Raw genomic sequence first — 21,265 nt, forward strand, 5'->3', positions numbered from 1 at the left:
CCGTTCCTTTTTAAGTGTCGTTTTAGAATTTTAACACAAAAATAACGAATTGTCTTTTTACACATTTTTTTCCTATTATACCCTCATTTTAATCCACTAATAATTTTCTATTTTTTTGCACACACTTTATGTTTCCAACAAATTTAATATGTAACAAACAATTGTGAGTTACTACTCTCATTCTCCAACAAATTCCTTTTTTTTTTGCGCGCTTTATCTTTCTCTCATAACAAACAATTTTTAATTTTCTAAATATTGTGCACATCTCTTTAATTACTTTAAGTCTATATCAAAATTATTTCAATTTCACATTAATCAAATGTTAAGAAAAAATTAATTTTCCTCCAATCCTTTAATCAAAATTAAGGCTTTAACTATGACTTCAACCAATATTTCGCACCGTGTAACATAGATTTGATTGTTGAGATTACTCTTTTACCAGATTTAACAACCCAACCTATATTTGATTTAGAGGAGTCATATAATGATAACTTAGAAGAGGAGACAGAAGAGAGCAACAATGATAATGGTAACAAAATTTTGTTTAAATTTGAAGATAAAGAAACAAATTTTGTTTTAAAACAAAACAAACAAACTTTGTTTAAAAAATCAAACTTTAGTTTTTCAAATATATAGCATTAATTAATTTTATCGAAAAATATAAGAGTAATTGACAAAGGGTATAATTGACAAATCGTACCCTTAAAACACCAAAACGACAGTTAAATAGGAACGAAAAATTCACCCTAAAAAGACACTTAAAAAGGAACAGAGGGAGTACTTTTTTAAATATAAAAACAACACATTGTTGTTATAAGAATTTTTTTTATGGGTATTATTGAAATAATGAAAAAACCAACTCAAAATATTCTATAAATATTTTTATAGATTTAAATTTTGATTTGTACGATAAAAGTTGTTACTTGTACCAAAAACAGAAAAGATAAGAGTTGTTACCTTAAAATAAGCCAGGTTTGTTATCACACTCGCTTAATGCTGAGGCATATCATTGTACTTAAATATGCAACTGAGCCATTCAAACTCTCGTATAAACTCTATTCCTTGGTGTGTCGTGTATTTTGTTTTGTACATTCGACACCGAAACGGTATAGATACTTGAGTTTTCGGTGCTGTTGCGTTGGTATGTTTCTGTTTTGATTTTCTAAATATTTTCTTTGTTTTAGTTTTTATCCTAGTTAGTAGCTTCTTCAAACTTCAATGTTTCAGTGGTGGCTGTTGTGTTTGTTTTTGTTGCCTGCTACAGTAATCTTGTATGCGTGGTAACTTGTTCCATTGTACTTCTTGTACCTTGGCCTAAGCTTTGCTCAATAATATTTTCTTAAAACAAAACAAAAAAAATCATTAGAGTTAACTTCTTAATCTTGACTTGAGTTCTTTTTGTTGTTGTCCAGCTTTCTTTCGATTACTTGAGAGATCATGACGAAAAAATACCAAGGATGTGCTGTGGGAATAGACCTTGGAACAACGTATTCATGTGTTGCTGTGTGGCAAGATGAACACAATAGAGTTGAGATTATTCACAATGATCAAGGCAACAAAACAACTCCTTCTTTTGTTGCTTTCACCGATGATGAAAGGTTGATTGGCGATGCTGCTAAGAATCAAACGGCCAGCAACCCCCAAAACACTGTCTTTGGTACATATCTATTATTTTGTTGTGTTTTGAATAAGTGTATTTATTGTTATTATTTCATTAATGTTTCCTTTAGCTTTAAATTTTCTGATATTTATATAGAAGTAAATTCTTGTGCTCATAAATTAGCTTATTTTAGGGTTAGTTCTAGATGTTATACTTTGTCGGATAATTCATGATTTCATTCATATGTTCTGTTTGTTTGAGTTGGTGGTGCCAACCTAGATGGGATGACTTTCCATTTGGTTGCCTCATGTCTTTTGTTTGCTTTAAAAAAATGTTATTATTTCCACAACTTGATATGTAAGTTGGACAATTGAATTATCATATATAATTAGTAATGTGTGTGTGTGTGTGTGTGTTTTTTTTTTTCAGATGCTAAGAGGTTAATTGGTAGGAAGTTTAGTGATTCTGTTGTTCAAGATGATATAAAGTTGTGGCCATTCAAGGTCATTTCCGGAGTGAACGACCAACCCATGATTTCTGTTAAGTACAAGGGACAGGAGAAGCACCTATGTGCTGAAGAAATCTCATCTATGGTTCTAACAAAGATGCGCGAGATTGCAGAGGCATTTTTGGAATCGCCTGTCAAGAATGCAGTTGTTACTGTGCCTGCTTATTTCAATGATTATCAGCGGAAAGCCACCATAGATGCAGGTACCATTGCTGGTCTTAATGTTCTAAGGATAATCAATGAACCTACTGCTGCTGCCATTGCATATGGATTGGACAAAAGAACTAAGTGTGTGGGAGAACGAAATATTTTCATCTTTGACCTCGGTGGTGGCACTTTTGATGTGTCTCTCCTTAGAATTAAGGATAAGGTCTCTCATTTATTTAAAATAAAAAAGGATAAGGTCTTTCAAGTGAAGGCCACCGCTGGAAACACTCACCTCGGGGGAGAGGACTTTGATAGTAGGATGGTGAACTACTTCGCAGAGGAGTTTAAAAAGAAGAACAAGGTGGACATTACTGGAAACTCAAGAGCCTTAAGGAGGTTGAGAACAGCGTGTGAGAGAGCAAAAAGGACACTATCTTTTGCTGTTGTCGCCACCATTGAGGTAGATTCTTTATTTGAAGGCATTGATTTCTTTTCATCAATTACTCGTGCTAAGTTTGAGGAAATCAATATGGATCTTTTCAATGAGTGTTTGAAAACTGTTGAGAGGTGTCTCAATGATGCCAATATGGACAAGAGGGCTGTACACGATGTTGTTCTTGTTGGCGGCTCCTCTAGAATCCCAAAAGTACAACAACTATTGCAGGAATTTTTTGGAGGGAAGGAATTGTGCAAGAGCATTAACCCTGATGAGGCTGTCGCTTATGGTGCAGCTGTGCAGGCTGCTTTGTTGAGTGAAGGCTTTAAAAAAGTTCCGAAGTTGGTTCTGCAAGATGTTACACCTTTGTCTCTTGGTATCAAAGTGAAAGGTGAAATCATGAGTGTGGTAATTCCTAGGAACACTAGCATTCCTACCAAGATAACAAAAGTTTTTGCAACATCTTCCGATAACCAAGTTGGTGTTGGTATTTCTGTTTATGAAGGTGAGAGAGCAAAAGCAAGTGACAACAATCTGCTTGGTTCTTTTGTTCTTAATGGCCTCCCACTTGCTCCCCGCGGTCACCCTCTAAAGGTATGCTTCACTATCAATGAAAATGGTATCTTAGTTGTTTCTGCTTATGAAAAATCCGCCGGTGTTATGAATGAGATTGCAATAACAAATAGCAAAGAAATATTATCTTCTCAAGAAATTAAAGAAATGATTAGGGAAGCTGAAGATTACCGTTTTAAAGATGAATTTTTTTTAAGGAAGGCCAATGCCATGAATGCATTAGACGACTGCATTTACAAGTTGAGGAATGCCCTAAAGAATAAGGATTTTAGATCACAACTCTCTTCTAAAAAACTTGACAAGATCAACTCTGAAATTACAAAGGCCACGAAGTTCCTTGATAGTTTTCTAAGGAAGGCCAATGTCATGAATGCATTAGATGAATGCGTTTACAAGTTGAGGAATGCTCTAAAGAATAAGGATGTTAGATTACAACTTACTTCTTTCTTCATTTCATTTAGTTTAGTAGTTTTTTTTTTTTTTTTTTTTCATTTTATGAAGCCAACCTCTCCTGAGAGGCTTCCACCTTAGTTTTCTTCAAGATTCTCTTCACCTTTTTGATAATTAAAAGTTTTCCAATATGTTTATCTATTTATCTGCTTGCTTCATAAATTAGTTGGAGTAGTACATTTTTAAAAGTTAATCTATAGTTCTGTATTGAAAGGAGGGACTAATCCCCTTTGAATTGAAACATTAATACTATATATTCAGCAATTATGCAATAAATGTGTAAATACTTGTAATATCAATAATATTAGCATTCATATGCATATCAGTATGTGATTACCGATTGATACTGTTAAGCATAGAGATAAGAGAAAATGTAACTAAGAACTGATTATATCACTAACAAGCCACTCTTTGTATCATATTTGCAAAAACCTATCCAGTGTGTTCATGTTGATTGTCAATTGTCTACTATAGTTGTGAGCTTCAAGTTGTTAACAAATTAACCAAAAGTCTAAGTAAATACTCAATTTGGTCACTCAAAATAGACTCCTGTATCAACTCAGTCCCTTATTTTATAGATAACTAAGAATAGTCTTTGACATAGCAAAATATTGATCATGTTTGTCTCTCCTTTGGTTTTAGCATGTTAAGTGATTATGTGTCATGCTCCCACACAAGTTTTATTCTACCTAACCTATTGCTAAGGACTAAAATGACACAAGGTAGAATTTCAAATTTAGGATGGTTGTCCTCTCTTTTATTAAATCTTTAGAAATTTATGTATCACTTTAGCACCAAATAACCTAGTCAAATAACTTGTAAAAAAAAAACATTATTTGCTTCATTGTAGTATATCGTTAGAAACAAACCTCTTTTAGTAACATCTATCGATACAGAAGAACCCACGAGGAAGCATAAATAAATTAAAGAACTCACAAATCACCAGTGTGCCAACACTACATCAGACTACAAATAAACTTTCTTTGTTTCAACATTTCCAAGACTGAAATTATCATAACCACATTTTTTGACGACAAAAGCTAAATTGTATCGATGCAGTAAGGAACCCAACTCATTATTCCCAACCCAACAAATTGGTTAGGTTGAACAAATTGCTTCATATTGAGTCGCATGTCTCAGACCACAGGTTGTGTTGTACAGCTTGAAAAGTCTTGGCATAATTTCAAATTTCAAATTGTTTGGAGAAGTTGAACAAATTATATGTGAATTCTTGATACTAAATGTTGCATGCATCAATAGCCACAAACGGCAAAAGAAAAAGTATATTTTTCTATTTAAGTTTGAAACAAAAGAGCCATCATCTTCATAACCAATAACCCAACGAGGTTTTGAAAGGAAAAGAGGAAATTGGAATAATGCTCTCAACTTCTCCAAACAAAAAAGGCAAAGCAAAGACTTTCTATCCAAGAGAAAATAAATAAGCAGGATCTTAGGATCAATTTGTCAAATCCCTCAACAATACATACAAAATTAGATCTCTGCAAGGGGCTTCATATACTAATTGTTCAAGTCGGAGTCTTCGAGTTTTGTGGCAGCCAGTTTGTCCAAAAACCACACCAACTTCCCATTAGCTGGTTGGACCATTCTTGCCGGTATTGATGGGCAATCAGGTCCAATCTCATCTACTGCCAACAGTACAGCATCTGCTTTACTTTCACCTGCTGCGACCACCGCTACATTGGATGCAGAATTGATAACAGGCAAGGTGAATGTGATTCTCTCAGGTGGGGGTATAGGGGAGTCAGTGATGAAAGTTACCCATTCTTCTCTTTCATTGAGTGCTGGGTGATTAGGAAATAAAGAGGCAACATGACCATCAGTACCCAATTCAAGCAGAATGAGATCAAATTTTGGGCAGTCACTAATCTCAGATGCGTTGACAACACGGGTTCTCACCAACTGTCGGATGACAAACTCATAATCATCAGCTGCTTCTTCCGCTGACACGGAATCGTTAATAGAAACTGCATGGCTTGGAACAATAGGCACCTGTTAATGTGACAAGCATGTCAGCGAAGGTACCATAATTGAATATAATTTAATGACAATATTGATCCAGGTACAATCTCATGGAATTAAAAGACAGACATGGAGAGACAAAAAAAGGAGAGTAAATCTTAGAAACCAAAGCAAAAGATTTATCAGATATTCTCATTTTAATTTTGCTGAACTTAACATTTTAATGGAAAGCAAGCAAAACCTGAATCATTTCTTTTTATGTTGGGAAATAATTTATCAACAAGCACGAGAAAAATGCAACTCAGGGTTACCAAATGGTGCCTACTTCCTAACATGAAAAATGCACCTCTAACAACAAGGGAAACAGTTGCAAAATTACATTTTTAATTATCGCCTAGGTGTTATAGCGCTACTACAGCACAAGGAAATATCGGATACAAGAGAAGAATACCAAGAACATGGATCTTGGAACAGAACAAAACATGAAGACAAATACACACAAAAGATAATGATGAAAGCAGAAACTTGAAGCCTAATTATTACATTTTACAGATCCAACTATAAAGGGTTTCTCTAATTCTCCAGCTAGAGTATATTCATCATTCAGCAACAGTCCATATGTTACATAAAGCTTAAAGAACAATCTAGTAGTCAAACTAAACAAGGTTCTACAATACCTCAGTTTAATATTCTTTTTCCTAAGCTTAAAGAACAATCTAATAGTCACCCATTCTTCCTCATTCTTTAATGCTTACATAAGTTTAAGAAAATACTCAAAGGACCAAGAGAAATAGACATGTAGATCTAGATAAGTTTTTTCACAGAACCCTGAAACAATACATATTGTACTGTGTGAATCTCCATTGTGCAACACATGATACTCTGGAACTGTTTCAATTTCACCTCTCTGAAACTAAATTAGCTGGCATTGATGACATTTTCATGAAGAAATCATCACTAAATCTTGAAGCTATTCAAAGATATTTGATATCTTGCCAAGTCTTTTGGCCACTCGGTCTTTCTGAAAAGTTTATAGTAAAAACTTCTCTGCATTTTCTGGCTGGTATAGATAACCAACAAGTGGAAAGATGGATATAATTGGTTGTAGAGCATGTTAAGTCTTGAAGCTGTGATCTTTGTGATTATTTATATATCATTTAGATATGAATCGTATGTTGTATATTTATTTAACATTTATTGGTTGAGCCTATATAAAACAAACACCTTTGTGTAGTCAAGACACGGTTTCACCATCTCATGTCTCTGTTTTCTCTAATCCAACAGAATCAACGCTTTTAGCAAGTAAATCAGAATTGACAAAAAATCCTTTAATTCAGAATCACCCAAAAATGTTCCGGAGTCATCTAGATGAGACTATCCTCTGCACTTTAGGGAACTCATACTGAATTCTTCAAACACGGGTTCAATTTTGGGACTCGACGGACTACGATGAGTATAAGAAATGGGACGTGGAATAAAATGGGAATGGAAGAATAGGGATTGGTTTCGGAGGTTGTGGCTGGATGAGTGGTTCTTCTCTCAGCAGGTTTATCATTCATAATTAGTTATCTTCCTTTCAGTCACGATCTTGTAAGGAGCAAAGGCTCCATTGCGTAGCATTGTAGTTATGTTCTTCTTCACTCATACATATTTCAGATCGCAAAATGAAGGGGATATATCCTCTGTTGAATTAATTTTGATACAGCTTGTGTTCGTGCTTTCTTTAATTTTCCGGGTCCCACCAATCCATTTCTGGTTTCCACCCTATAATTCCAAATCAACTAGATTTTCTGCAAGCCCAGTCATCAAGATTTTAGAGCTTCCACATATGGGGACAATGGCTTATAGAGAAAACTATATATGGCACCAATTAAGGAAACCAAAAACCATAGAACAGGACATATCCGGTGCCTCAACCTACAGTTTTCAAGAAGAGACCCCAAGAGGTATAGGTGTGTTTAAACTCTTGATCTTCTTTGTCAAATTTAGAGCAATCAAAAAAATTAAAGAGAAGTGCTGATTAGGTAAGCAATTGATAACTCAATGCAGAATCAAAGGATATCTATGAATGCCAAAGGATAGAAAAGGAATACCGACAACATCCGAATCAGTTTATCAAGTTGATATCTAAGATTTAAGATTTATGTATTATCAGGATGTGGGGGAATCTATAAGTTCTTCAGATATTATTTTTGGAAGAAAACTGCAAAAGGTCCCGAAAGGCCAAAACACAAGTTGAATCTAGGCATTGAATTTGAATCCAGAGACGTTACCTCAGACATACGACTCAGTTAAAGTATGTCTAATTTTAGTTGAATTGCATTTTATTGAATAACTAATGCGCACATTTTTTTCAGGGCAATAAAGACCAGTGTAGCTACTTATTTAACTCTATGCCAACAAGACTTCCCAAAGTTCCTCACTGCTAGTCTGTGACGCTTCATCAATTATCCCAAGTATCAAAGCTGCAATCTTACCAATGTGTCGAAAGCCATACAACTGTCAAGCTGATGCGCTGGCAACCTAAAATTCAAACGATCAACTCAAGATTTGGTTAATCTCAATCCAACTAGGTCAGAAGAGCACCATATAAATGTGGGATTGCGACCTATGGTGCTGCCATGGTAGGCAGCACTTCACAAAATCTACCAGACGGTCTTCCATGGTGTTGCACTATCCTAGTCTCCTGGACCAAACCCGCTAAGGTTAGAAAGTCATCTAACACGTGTTAGCACTAGCAGTTATCAGGATTCAGAATCAATCCTTGCCAGCATAAAATTCTAATTGTAACGTATCTCTACTACAGAAAGAAGTGACCTAGGTAAGATTAGGGGATTTTTTTTCCCGATCTATAAATCGGGTCCTAGCCTCTCCAGGCGTGGTCATCCCACTTTGAGAAATCCCGTCATACTGTCCAGTCACATACTTGGTTGCCAAAATCTCTTCTGCAGATTCAACCACTGGTGTAACTCAAGCAAATGACTAAGAGGCAACCTTAGAATGGAACACAACTGTTACCATTACAATCAATTGAACAAAAAGGTGACAACCACATAAGAAATCACAGAAACTGTTGATCAAGAATTGAAGGGGAAAATAATAACATTCAACTATACAAGCAGGTATTAAATGCCAAATTATTATTTTGTAGAGAATGATTGCATGAGTAAATTGACATTCAAAATAAAGGAGCATCGAAGGAAAAATCTCATCTACCACGTGACGTGACCAAGAAAATTTTACGAAGCGTACTTAATAAATATTCATTAAAACAATTCAGTTTTCTCAGCCAAGTGGCAAGAATACATAAGCTCAAAGAATAATTTACCCTAGCCCTATTTTGTTTGTTGTTTTCCCTTCTGAGAAACAATCACAAAAGAAGGTTAATTAGTAAAGAATAATTTAATGCTCGTGTTACTCTCCTCCAAATCAGTCTCGAGAGTAAACGGAACTTTATATACACAAATGAAGCGGTAAAAAAACACAAGACATTTGAATTGAGAAGCCAACCTTAGACAAAAAGACTTCTTTAGCATGCTTAAAACTGCTATCCTCATGATTTTTCGAGACAACACGCTCGTCAGCCCAGAAGATATACCACTTGGTCCAGTCCACTGTCTTGTTGTAAGGAGGTTGCAAGAGTTTTCTGTTTGCAACAATAACTTTTTAACCAACCACCAAATCATAAAATCATAGAAACATTATATGAAAAAGATTAAAATACAGATACCCCATTAAATCAATGAGAGAACCACCAGATATAGCGAGGGCAAAGAATCCATGATCCTGCACAGCTTCGTCCGACATTTGATTAATGTACTCAGCCAAAACAGTTTTCACCTCATCTACACTGTCAAAAATCCTCAACTCTCCTCTGTTTTTATGATCACCGGAGAGAGCCATGCTTTGAAAAACTTCAATAGCTCTAATAAATACCAACAAAAAACAACAATTAGATTATCAAATCAATTTCATATAGAAATAAATAATAAAGCAATGAAACAAAGGAATATATAAATAATGAATTGTAATAAATTTGAAATTTAAACCTATGAAGCACAGAAATAGATACGGAAACAGGACATAACATCTACATTGACACGTCGACAGCACTAATAACTTCAGAATATAAATTAATTGACTTTAATCACATGTGTCAGTGTTTTGCTGGACGCTGACACGTGTCAGACATTGGACACACCTTTGATCAAAAGCTTTGAACCACGGACACTCCACAAATTAGGTGTGTCCGAGTCCGACACCAACACAACGCCGACACATATGATTACACTGAATTATGTCATTTTCTCAAATTATTATCGGTGTCAGCGTGTCAATGTCGTTGTCCTTGCTTCAGAGATTGAAACAGAATGAGCCCTGATCCTAATAAAAAACCTAAAATACAAATAGGATTTCAAAATTGTCTAAGATCCTTTCTTCACAGCCTAAAACAATAATCACAAGAAGGGAACATATAATAGACATAGTTATAAGATAATTTTACAATTTACTTCACAACACAACTTAAATGACTAAATGAGTCAATAACAACACTATAGTATACAAAAAAAATAATTATATAAACTATAAGCTATTTTCTTTTTTACAAAATTCAACATATAAATTATATATGCATGTAGAGTCTCTAATTGTAAAAAGGTATCATCGTGACAACACAAATTTGAAGCGATCGATGTAAAAAACAAAAATTGATGTAACAAAAAAAAAACACGGGCAAGAGATCATAATAAAAACATGTTAAATTAAATTGACAGTTTAGTATAACGTTGTAAAATAAGAAAAACGTGAAGGTGAATGATAGTGTCATGCAGAAGAAGAGACAGCGTAAAAGAAAGAATCGAAACGTTTGAGAATGGAAGGAATGCTTACAGAGAAAAACAGAAGAGAAGAGGAGTGGCACACAGACACAAGCTGACGAATGTTAAAGAGATGGGTACGAACAAGTTTGTTTATACACTTAAGTAATAATATATTTTATTATTATTATTATATTGTGATGATTTGGATTGTCTTTGGTTCTAAAGAAACTCAACCATAGATTTGATTTATTTTTCTTATTTTCTTTTTATTTATTATAAAATAAAATAAAGAAACACACTCTTCTTTTAATAATTGTAAAATGTAGGTAAGTAGGGTTTCGGTGCTCATCGGTGTTATGAAGAACCTTGTGGTCACAAGAGCATTTATTGAGGTACTTTCTTCTTATGAACTAGTAAATTTGTTATAAGCGAGATTCAAACTCAAATCTTTATGAGATTTGAATTGAATTTTTATGCCTAATCTATTGTGATAGATACAACACATTATCTAAACTCTTTCTAACACTCGTTAAATGATCGAGTGAAATTGATGTGGATTTTGTCGGATTCTCACTGTATTGTGTACCCATTAAAATATTGGAACCAAGGTAAATTTTATGAAGTTGGGCAGTTTTTTTTTAAAGTGGGCACTAACACATTTCTTGGTAGGATTTTCTCAAAAGAATATTATAGTCCCTCCCATTATGACAAATCTAAGTTTGACGTTTCGAGCAAAATTCTATCACTTACACTTAGTCTTGTTAGTTTCATATAATTATCATATTTTTAAGTCCCCGTTGAATAAGGATTTGGTGATTTCATTTATAATTAATTTGAGAATTAAATTTAATTTAACTAGCCAACTAGGCGTTAACGAAATGGTAAACGTTTAGTCTTATAACTTTAAGATGTTGATTTTGAATCTTCTCGAAAACAATTTATAAAATGGTTATTAGTATCCATTGAATTAATTAGAATTTCACCCTTCCTCGTTTAAAATAAAATAAAGATTAAGATAAAATTTGATTTTGTTCAGACATGTAAACTAGACTAAGTTCAATTATTTGACTAGATAAAGAAGGATAAAATTTCTCTCAAAAAAAAAAAAAGAAGGATAAAATTTTAAGTAAAAGAGTTTAAATTAATGGTAAAATTGACATGAAGGAAAAAAAAAAACTTACACCAAAAGTAGATAAGCAATTATACTTGTGAATATTGTTTAAAGAATTCAAACAAATAGGAAAATGTAGAATGAGGGATTAAAGAGTTATAAAAAGCGACTTTGTCATCTCTCGTTGCTCACATCTTAAACATAGTATCTCGAGATTAAAAAAATAATCTTTCAACCAACTGACCTCTCAAAGTACAGGGCCGGCCTAAGCATAAGGCTATCCAAACCCTTGTTTTAGGCCCCTAAAAAATAATTTTATTTTTTAAGGAAAATTAGGCCTCAAATAAAAAAAACGAATAACTTTATATTACAAATATAGGCGCCAAATTTCCATTCAACTGAAGGGGCTCAGCTGGTAGTAGGCGTGTTTCTCCATCATCGTCATGTCTTTGGTTCGAACATGGCTGCTTGCTTGCAACTTTTATAACTTTTTTTTGGATTCATTTTCTTAATGTTCGAACATGGCTGCTTGCTTGCAACTTTTATAATTTTTTTTTGGATTCATTTTCTTAATGAAATAATGTTACTAGTTTTTTTTTTTGTTCTGAACACCATTTTTTTAAAATTCAATTTAAATGTAGAAACATATATTTTAAAGCTAAATTTTAGATTAGTACGTAAAATATAGACATATATTAGCTAAAATTTGGATTAGTACGTAAAATATATTATAGACATATAAATTTATAGACATATAAATTTGTATTTTTGCCCGTTCATTTGTATTTTTGCCCGTTCATATAATACTAGTATTTTCTGTTATTATATACTAGACTCTAACCCATACGATGTACGGGTTTTGTAGAGTTTCTTATATAAACATCAAAGTGACTATATTATTAATTTTAGAGTTACATTCAAAGTAATAGAAACAATGAAACTAAGCGATGTTTGAGAGTGATCGACATGCAAAATCTCAAAAAAGAAAATTATAACATTAGTTTGCATCAACAAAAATGAACATGGAATAAAAGTCATAAATTACATTATGTGAAATTAATCAAACATGAAAATAAACACAATAAAAATGAGTGTTAGTGGCTTAAAAAAAGGCCTTCAAGATTACATATCCATTTTAGAAGCAACTATATTTCAATTAAAATGTTAGTGGTCTAGTTGTAAAAGCTCTAAGGTGTTGTTATGGGTAGTTGGTTCAATTCCCCTTGCAAAACAATTTTTAAAAAAAACATATTTAGACCAGCCAAAAAGGGCGGGATTAGGGTTAATTAAGGTTGATTGGAGAATATCTAACATATATATATATATATATATATATATATATATATATATATATATATATATATATATATATATATATATCAAGATATTCGTTCCTTTATAAAAATGAAAAAGATTCGTTAGGATTTTTATAGAATTTTTCAAGCATGTGATAGTTTTTTTTTTTTAAGGAATGTGATAGTTTTTTGTTTCTTTTGTTTTTAGGGAGGGATGTGATAGTTTTATTTTCACGGGATATACCACGTAATAATATGATTTATTTTTAATTTAGAAAAATATTGATTTACATTATGTCAACGTGTGGAAAGACGGGCATTCACATAGCCGTCTTTTCGTTTTTTGTATTACGCTAACACATATAGATTATGAACGATATTTTATATAAAAAAGTTTATATAGATTAAAATTATAAGCATAAATATTTATGAATTTCAAATGTAACAAACAAAATTGTTTAAGGTATAGTTTGAATAACAAAAGTCAGCCTAAAATCCTCTATTGTTTATAAATATAGTACAAATATATCATTAATAATTGTATCAGAAAAAAATATCATTAGTAAGTGTACAACAACTTGTCAAAAAAAAAAGTCTACAGAAACAATAAATATATACAAACGATGACACAACAGGATATGAATAAAAAGCTTATCAGCGATGAGAAATATTAGGGATTGCTGCATTTTAGAAGGAATTTGTTAGTTTAAATTGGTGCGCTGCATTTTAGATGGAATTTGTTAGGTTAAATTGCTGCTAATCTAATGCAGAATTTTAGAGGGAAGTTATTAGGTTAAGTTGTTGCAGACCTAATAAAATTAATAAATAAGGATAAATAAGGATAAAAAAGGCATGAAATTGGTGGGCATGAAATTGGTGCGATGCATTTTTTTAGATGAAATTTGTTATGTTAAATAATTGCAAACCTAAAAGTGTAGAAAATATTTGATTCAAAAAAAACAGTAGGATAGGAATGAAATTTGTTAGGTTAAAAAATAAGGATTCGGCTGGCCAAAATTATAGCAAACTTGATAAAAAAATTCGGCTGGCATTAAGTAAGATGATCAATGGCTAAAACTGAATGGCGCCTAAATGTGCAGGATCCAATGGCTCAAAAAAGTGGAGGGAAAAATGGGCGGAAAATATTAGGGCAACAATAGCTTGAGGGGTTAAGCTTTAGTAAGTTAGGGTAGAAAATATTTGCTTCATAAAAAAAAAGGCAAGAGGATAGGAATAAAATTGGTGCAATGCATTTTTTTAGATGGAATTTGTTATGTTAAATAATTGCAAACCTAAAAGTGTAGAAAATATTTGATTCAAAAAAAAAAGAGGATAGGAATGAAATTTGTTAGGTTAAAAAATAAGGATTCGGCTGGCCAAAATTATAGCAAACTTGATAACAAAATTCGGCTGGCATTAAGTAAGATGATCAATGGCTAAAATTGAATGGCGCCTAAATGTGCAAGATCCAATGGCTCAGAAAAGTGAAGGGAAAAATGGGGGGAAATATTAGGGCAACAATAGCTTGAAGGGTTAAGCTTTAGTAATTAAGATTTTTATTTTTGAAAAAGTAAATATATTTTTCAATACAAATGATCAAATTTTAATTTTTTTATAATTTTTCTTATAAAATATAATTTGAATACTACTTTGTAATATGAAAGGCCCCAATCTAATTTTCGCTTTAGGTCTCGTAATATGTTAGGCCGGCCCTGTCAAAGGACAAGCTAAACCGACTTTGTCATTGATAACAATTTATTTTATTTTTTTTAAAGATTGATAACAATTTTGTTGTGTTTTATAATAAACACACAAATACATAAATGAATCCATAAACACAAGTTTTTGTGTCGAGTTCAAGTGTGAGCAGGAATGAACTCATGAATTTTATGTTGTGGGGTAAAAATTATATGTAAAATTATAATATTAAACATAGTTCATAGTTTTTTACAAGTAGGAACTGCCACTAACTCATCAAGTAACACGTCATCCTTATTTTTCTCTTTGGAAAATATAGTCATGACTATATATTCTTGCAATCAGTAAGATATAGAACATGAAAATACACGTATTCCCCAAAACAGAAATAAGAAAATTTCTTTTCTTCTCCTCCATTTTACTTCCTGAGATAAACATCTGCCTGATAAAAATTTGTGATTCTTGTTGTTTTGTTACCTCCATAACTAGGAAAAGTACATGTTGAATCCTGGAGAGTTTGCACACATTGAGGCAAATAAATTCAAAGGACAGTCCTCGTGACGCCTCAGGTTAATATTAACGTGTTCAATTTTGCAGGTTTACTTTCCAGTTCATCTTGCAGAATCTGGTTCGTTGTTATTAGAAGTTGTGGTTGCTTCGTTGTTATTTGAAGTTGTAGTTGCTTCGTTGCTATTTGAAGTTGCGATTTATTTGAAGTTGTGGTTGTTGTTATCGTTCAAATCAATATTACCAACACATCAAGTACAACAATAAGTTGAATAATAGATAATAGAGATGATGGAGATGTGATATGATCATGTCTTGTGATCCTAGATCATTAAGCTATTATTACTTAGTTAGTTATGTAAGAGAAACATTAGAGTCAAATGATTTAGGGGAGAGAGATTGTGAAGAGAGAATGAGAGAAAAAGATAGTATAAATCGGTTCATTGGCGCACAAAAGAAATATGAAAGAGAGAACAAATTAGCTGAGTCCCACATGTTTTTGGCTTCTTCGCTCCAAGTGAGAAGAAAGTACGAAAGTGACAAATTAATCTTCTTTTTTCCATCAATGCCCTTATGTAAAAATTATTTAATTATGTGTGACCATCATTTTTTTAAGGATGTTTTTGTATTTTTAAATATAATCAACACTTCTCTCTTCTTTATTTCTTTTTCATTTCTCTTATACCAAACAATTCATCAAATCTACAATATTTCTCGCATCTCTCTCTTCTCACACTCTCTCTTACTTACTTCTCTCTTCAAAACCAAACTATGGGGTATTTAATTAAGTCACAAATTCATTATTTTATTTTCTTCATGCTTTATACACAATCAAACAACTTAAAAATATTGCTATGCCTCTGAAATTCAGGGTGTTATTCGAATTGCAGGGCCATAGCTTTTGTCATTTCCGGGTTGGGTTCTTTTGGGTGGGGTGTTCCGCATATTTCCAGCACCTCTTGTATTGTTGTTGCTCTGCGTACCTTGTGCGGGTATTGCTTAATAAAATTTGTTGTTTAAAAAATAAAACTTAAAAATATATCTTATTTTCGAATTTTTCCCTTTTACATTCTTTGATATCCCTTTCTTTTTCAAACCAAACTGCAAGTAATAGACTTTCTGAATACTCCCACAATGTCATTTACTTCTAGTCTCCTATATATTGCTTGTATTTTTCCTTCTCATGATTGAAATTTATGTCATTTCAGTCTTTAAGAGGTCCTTTTAATTATGATAACAAACTTTAAGCCGTATAATTTCATGGTGTTGCCACTGCTGATGATATCATGCATGTCACCATTTCATCCATCATTTTCATGAGTTTCTATCCAACCTCCTCCACCATATATAGAATCAAAAGATGAACATGTATGTGAGAATGGTTGGGGATTGGAATATTTTGCAGTCCAAATCAAGCTACAGTGCAAGGCTGGGGAGCTTCCCCACTCAAGATACACTTAACCATGAGAAATATGTTATATGGAGATATTTTTTTATGTCCAATAACATATTTATATATAGGGAACTCTAGTTTAAATATTAAAATACATGTAACAACCTTTTTAGGCTCTTGAAATCACGTTTAAATATTTATTTTGGATTTTTTAGACGAAAATTAAAAATAAAATCTTACTTTGAACGAATTCACTTTTAAAATCAAAAAGAAATATAAAAATACGATTTCAAAAACCACAAAATGAGTGTACGATGTATTTTAATTTTCTTTTAATTTTGGTTTAAAGAAACTTTTAAAAAATAATGTTTTATGTTTTTTAACAATAAAACAACCATAAAACGACTGAACCATATACTTTATCTTATATTTATTTGAACAACGTGTTTTTTCCCTAGTCACATTAACTGTTTAAAAATGTTTTATTTTTATACAATGTTTTATTTTCTTATAATGTTGAATTATATAATGTCATTTTTTATGTTGAATTGAAATATCATCACTCATATATATACTATATAATATATTTAATTTTAATGGAACCCCCGACAAACTAATAAGTGTGCCACACAACAATATATGAAAAATTATGACTTGAGCACCCATGTCTGAGGAATCTTGGAGGTATTATATCTATGCATAAAACGAAAAAATAACTTGATATGATTGATGATAGGGTCTTGCAACATTGATTGCCCCTTTTAGGATGAAGAAGTAAGAGCCATGAACCTATGTCGTGGCTGACATCTTCTCCCCACTTTAAATCTAAACTTTAACTCAAAGCCATAGATTCAATTATGCCTTCAAACTCATACGTGATGTTTAAATAGTTTTGAGAGCTACATCCCATCGTAATCTTATGCACTTTGCCATAGTTAGATTTTTGTTTATATTTGATGTTTAAACTATTTATGTATATCTTACTTGGCCCTACTGGTATTAATCTCTCTTGATTTTAGGTTGTTTTTTTTATGTGAGGTTCTTTTTTATTTCTTGACAAAAATTTATGAGGCTCAGTATCAATTTTATTTATTATATATATGTGTGTATTGTTAAAAAAAAAATGTTTTTATTTCCTTACAAAAAGATACTTTGTGTTAACAAATTTTGGTTTTAGAGTCATAGCAGATCTTAAGAGATATTAGAGCCTAAAGCGAACATACACCTGAGCCTTTTTTTCGACAGGAACTTGAGGTCTTTATTAGCTAAAAATAATAATATTTTATTTGAATGAATGAGAGTAACACAAGCAACACTCTCTTTTCTATACGTCCTCCACACTCTTGTTGATTTAGATCAATGTAGATCTAACACTTTGAAAACACATATTGATTTTATACAATAAGAGAATGAGTGGTTAGGGACAATGTTGAAAGGAGAATGTCTCTAACATTATTCGTATAAATGAAATGCATCAATCTTTTATCCTTATATATATATATATATATATATATATATATATATATATATATATATATATATATATCATAACTTCTTAAATATAGGTCAAGTTTTTCTTTTTCGACCAAAAAGTAGAGAGAATTGCTTCATAGACTACTTGCATTGCCCAAAATTTTGTGAGAACACCCCTAAAAAACTAGCGTTTGATCAATTATGTAAGCTAAAAACCTATTAGAAGATAGGTCTGATTGGTTAGACAACTCAAAGGATCGGACAACTCAAGAGGCGTTAAAATAAAATTATTTTACTTCGAAGTGACTGATAGTTGAAAGATAACTTACCACACACAAATTTTTTTATTAAGTCAAAAGGTAATTTTTTTTATGAAGATAACCAGATATAAGAAAAATGAAATCTAAAACATAATAAAAAAATAAATAATTGAATCCCAAAACACTTGCCTTACTGGTTTTGACCTAGGGCTATAGCCCTATTTATAGAGAGCGTTTATTTAGATTAATCAGAGGTAAAATCACCTTTTTATTTATGTTTGTGTTTTTTTTTCCTTTCAAAAAGCATTTTGTTAAAAAAATAATCTTTTGCTAAGAAATGAAAGTTATTTTTATTAGGTTTAAAGAATTGTCATTTCTAAAAACAAACATAAATACACAACGGTTGGTTGTATTGTGGCTTGTAGTTGTATTTTTTTCGCATGACACGAAAAAGATTTGTTTGGGCACAAGCATTTAGACACATAATTTAGACACCCACACACAAAAGAATATTTCATTTAATTATTTAAAAAAATATCATTTAATTATTTTCTTTCTCTATATTTTTTCAATTTTGTACGTGTGCTCAAACCTAATGTTCAAACCCTTGTGGCCAATTAAGTATCTTGTACCTTGCATAGTTTTTTATTAATATAGTTTTACGGTCTTTTAAAAAACAAACTAGCAAATATTAATTCACCAAAAAAAAAACTAGCAAATAGTAATAAAAAATAATTTACAGGATAATTCTATCATGCACTGTACTTTTATAGTTTTATTTATTTAATTACCTAAAAAACAAATGAAGTTTGCACCAAGTAACTGATGATGTAGACGATGGTATTTATATAAATATCATTGTATAAACGTTTCCCCTGCCAATGGAACAAGGTGGTACTCCATAGCCTAAAATGACTTGTCTTTTGATGGTATGAAAAGATAAAGTTCCTTCACTTAAAGTAGGTAGAAATAAAAATAACCTTAAAAAAATGCTTTGTTCTTTACAGATATCATCATTTAAATAATCACTACCCAAGTCACAAACATAGTTCTACGCTAGAATAAAAATAACCTTAAAAAAATGCTTTGTTCTTTACAGATATCATCATTTAAATAATCACTACCCAAGTCACAAACATAATACGCTAGATAAGATAAGAATTCAAAATGAGTACATGAGAGGGAGAAAAAAACATAGACTAAACAAGCAATTAGTCATAAATGTGGTCCTGCAACTTGGACCCCATTCCTTATAATCTATTCATCACTGATAAAAAAGTGAAGACCACTACTCCAATTATGCAAAGGAAATACAAATAGTTATCACTCTCCCTTCAATTTAGCTTCTCAGTTATTTAAATATAATAATTTTTTTACGAATATAATAAATTACTCTAAAAATATACAAAATTTGTCAATATAGTCTTCATTATTAAGATGCATTTTTTTTTTTTAGGTTTGTTATTAAAATGTTGGTCACTAAATTGACGAATTTCATATAGTCGTATATGAATTACTTATTATAATTATATAGTACAAAGACTAAATTGAAGAGAGGATAATAGTTTACGAACAACGTATTAACAAATTTTAAGGACTACTTAAGCCTGTTAAATAGTTGGTCGCAGAATTCCCATAAGGTAAATGGTACTGCCCTCATTATTCTAAATACTTCATTTGTCCCAATTTATAAGATCTACTTAATATTTTCTTTACGAAAATTCCCCTTATTTAATTTAGAAACATAAATTCATTTTTTTGTCTCTTATGATATCAATAATTGTAGAAGTAGTTATAGAAAAATAACATATTTTTTCTTATCAAATTATCGCTACAACTACTTTTCTTAATACTACAAATTTTGGGATATGAGTTTCATAAAAGAGGGGCATAAATAGTACTAAAAGATCAATTTCAGCACAAAGTAGTTGGGCCTATGCATTGTCCATGCTTCAAGCATGAAGGACTCTATTTGGGCCTGTGCATTGTCTATAGAAAATTGCTCCTTAGTATCCATGGTTTGCTCTCAGGTACCTTACTAACCATTTTATCACGAGTGGCAGTTAACTACCGTTCACTGGTGAACGGCTGTTAACCACTGTTCCAAACCTGCATATACATGAACAAAAAATAAAAAATAAAAAATAAAACCATTCTTGCTTTGAAGGAAACTCAAAGATTGATTAACTTATTTGAAATACGAATAATAAAAACCACTAAAAGGGAAATCATTGGCTATTGGGAAAGAAAAATTCCATGTCTTTGCGGAAACAACAATGTTACACTAATATTTGCCAAGTGATGGGTGACTAGGATCACTCAAAGCATATGCTGCTTTGTGCCTTTGTGTGTCTTTTTAAAAGAAGACGAGTTAAATCTAGGTCTGTGTTTTGGCAAATTATTTAACAAAATGTTTGAACGGCATTTAACAACCGCGCTTGAACGGTAGTTGTTCAAAGCAAGTTTTTTGTATGTCAGTTAACCACCGTATACCAACAAACGGCAATTAACTGCCGTGAAGGTTAAATGGTAAGTTCAAAGTACCCGAGAGTAAATTATGACGCCTAAAGAGAAATTTTCTTATCTATGCATTCCATCAAGCAGAAGAAATAAAAGAGTTGCTTCAGTATGTTAAAATTGTAAGCATGTAATTCACAACCCCTAATTTTTCTTGAGTAATGATAAAGATACCATAAAATGGTAACAAAATGAGGGGGGAAAAATTATACTACCAATATTGTTGTATATTGACTTCACAAATCACAGTAGTAATACAACTTACGTACCATGTAGATTACAATTGGAGTTGTTGTTGTAATTTTTCATTATGGTTCTTAGCGACACTTGAGAACTACAAAGATATAACTAATAAACAAAATTGGTTGTGGCTTTACAGTTTGCACAATTCCAGTCTCTTAACGTATAGGCTTTCAAACCAATTTTAATTTTTTTTTTTAAATAACCAAACAAATATTGTCGAGAAGTCTTAAAATACAATCAACAATTAAAAGATA

General features: G+C 31.8%; 2 protein-coding genes across 3 annotated transcripts; one reads left to right on the forward strand and one right to left on the reverse strand.

Annotated features, from left to right (window-relative positions):
• The first annotated feature begins 906 nt into the window (after window positions 1-906).
• LOC146921846 (heat shock 70 kDa protein 18-like) lies at window positions 907-3,990 on the forward strand. Its single transcript, XM_085715100.1, has 3 exons — window positions 907-1,141; window positions 1,413-1,657; window positions 2,030-3,990. Exons 2-3 carry the CDS (start codon window positions 1,438-1,440, stop codon window positions 3,793-3,795), a joined length of 1,986 nt encoding a protein of 661 aa, XP_085571226.1. The 5' UTR covers window positions 907-1,141; window positions 1,413-1,437; the 3' UTR covers window positions 3,796-3,990.
• A 993-nt stretch (window positions 3,991-4,983) lies between these two features.
• PGL1 (6-phosphogluconolactonase 1) lies at window positions 4,984-10,638 on the reverse strand. Of its 2 annotated transcripts, none has more exons than XM_085715101.1 (4): window positions 10,585-10,638; window positions 9,425-9,619; window positions 9,205-9,340; window positions 4,984-5,724 (listed from the first exon to the last, which is right to left on the reverse strand). In XM_085715101.1, exons 2-4 carry the CDS (start codon window positions 9,595-9,597, stop codon window positions 5,233-5,235), a joined length of 801 nt encoding a protein of 266 aa, XP_085571227.1. In that variant the 5' UTR covers window positions 9,598-9,619; window positions 10,585-10,638; the 3' UTR covers window positions 4,984-5,232. The 2 variants fall into 2 exon arrangements, with proteins under 2 accessions (XP_085571227.1, XP_085571228.1); XM_085715102.1 differs by having other exon boundaries at window positions 9,425-9,617; window positions 10,581-10,638.
• Between the last annotated feature and the right edge of the window lie 10,627 nt (window positions 10,639-21,265).

This window comes from Medicago sativa, chromosome 5, assembly GCF_051527215.1.
Source record: "Medicago sativa cultivar Bolivia chromosome 5, Bolivia_mono, whole genome shotgun sequence".
Lineage (NCBI taxonomy): Eukaryota > Viridiplantae > Streptophyta > Magnoliopsida > Fabales > Fabaceae > Medicago > Medicago sativa.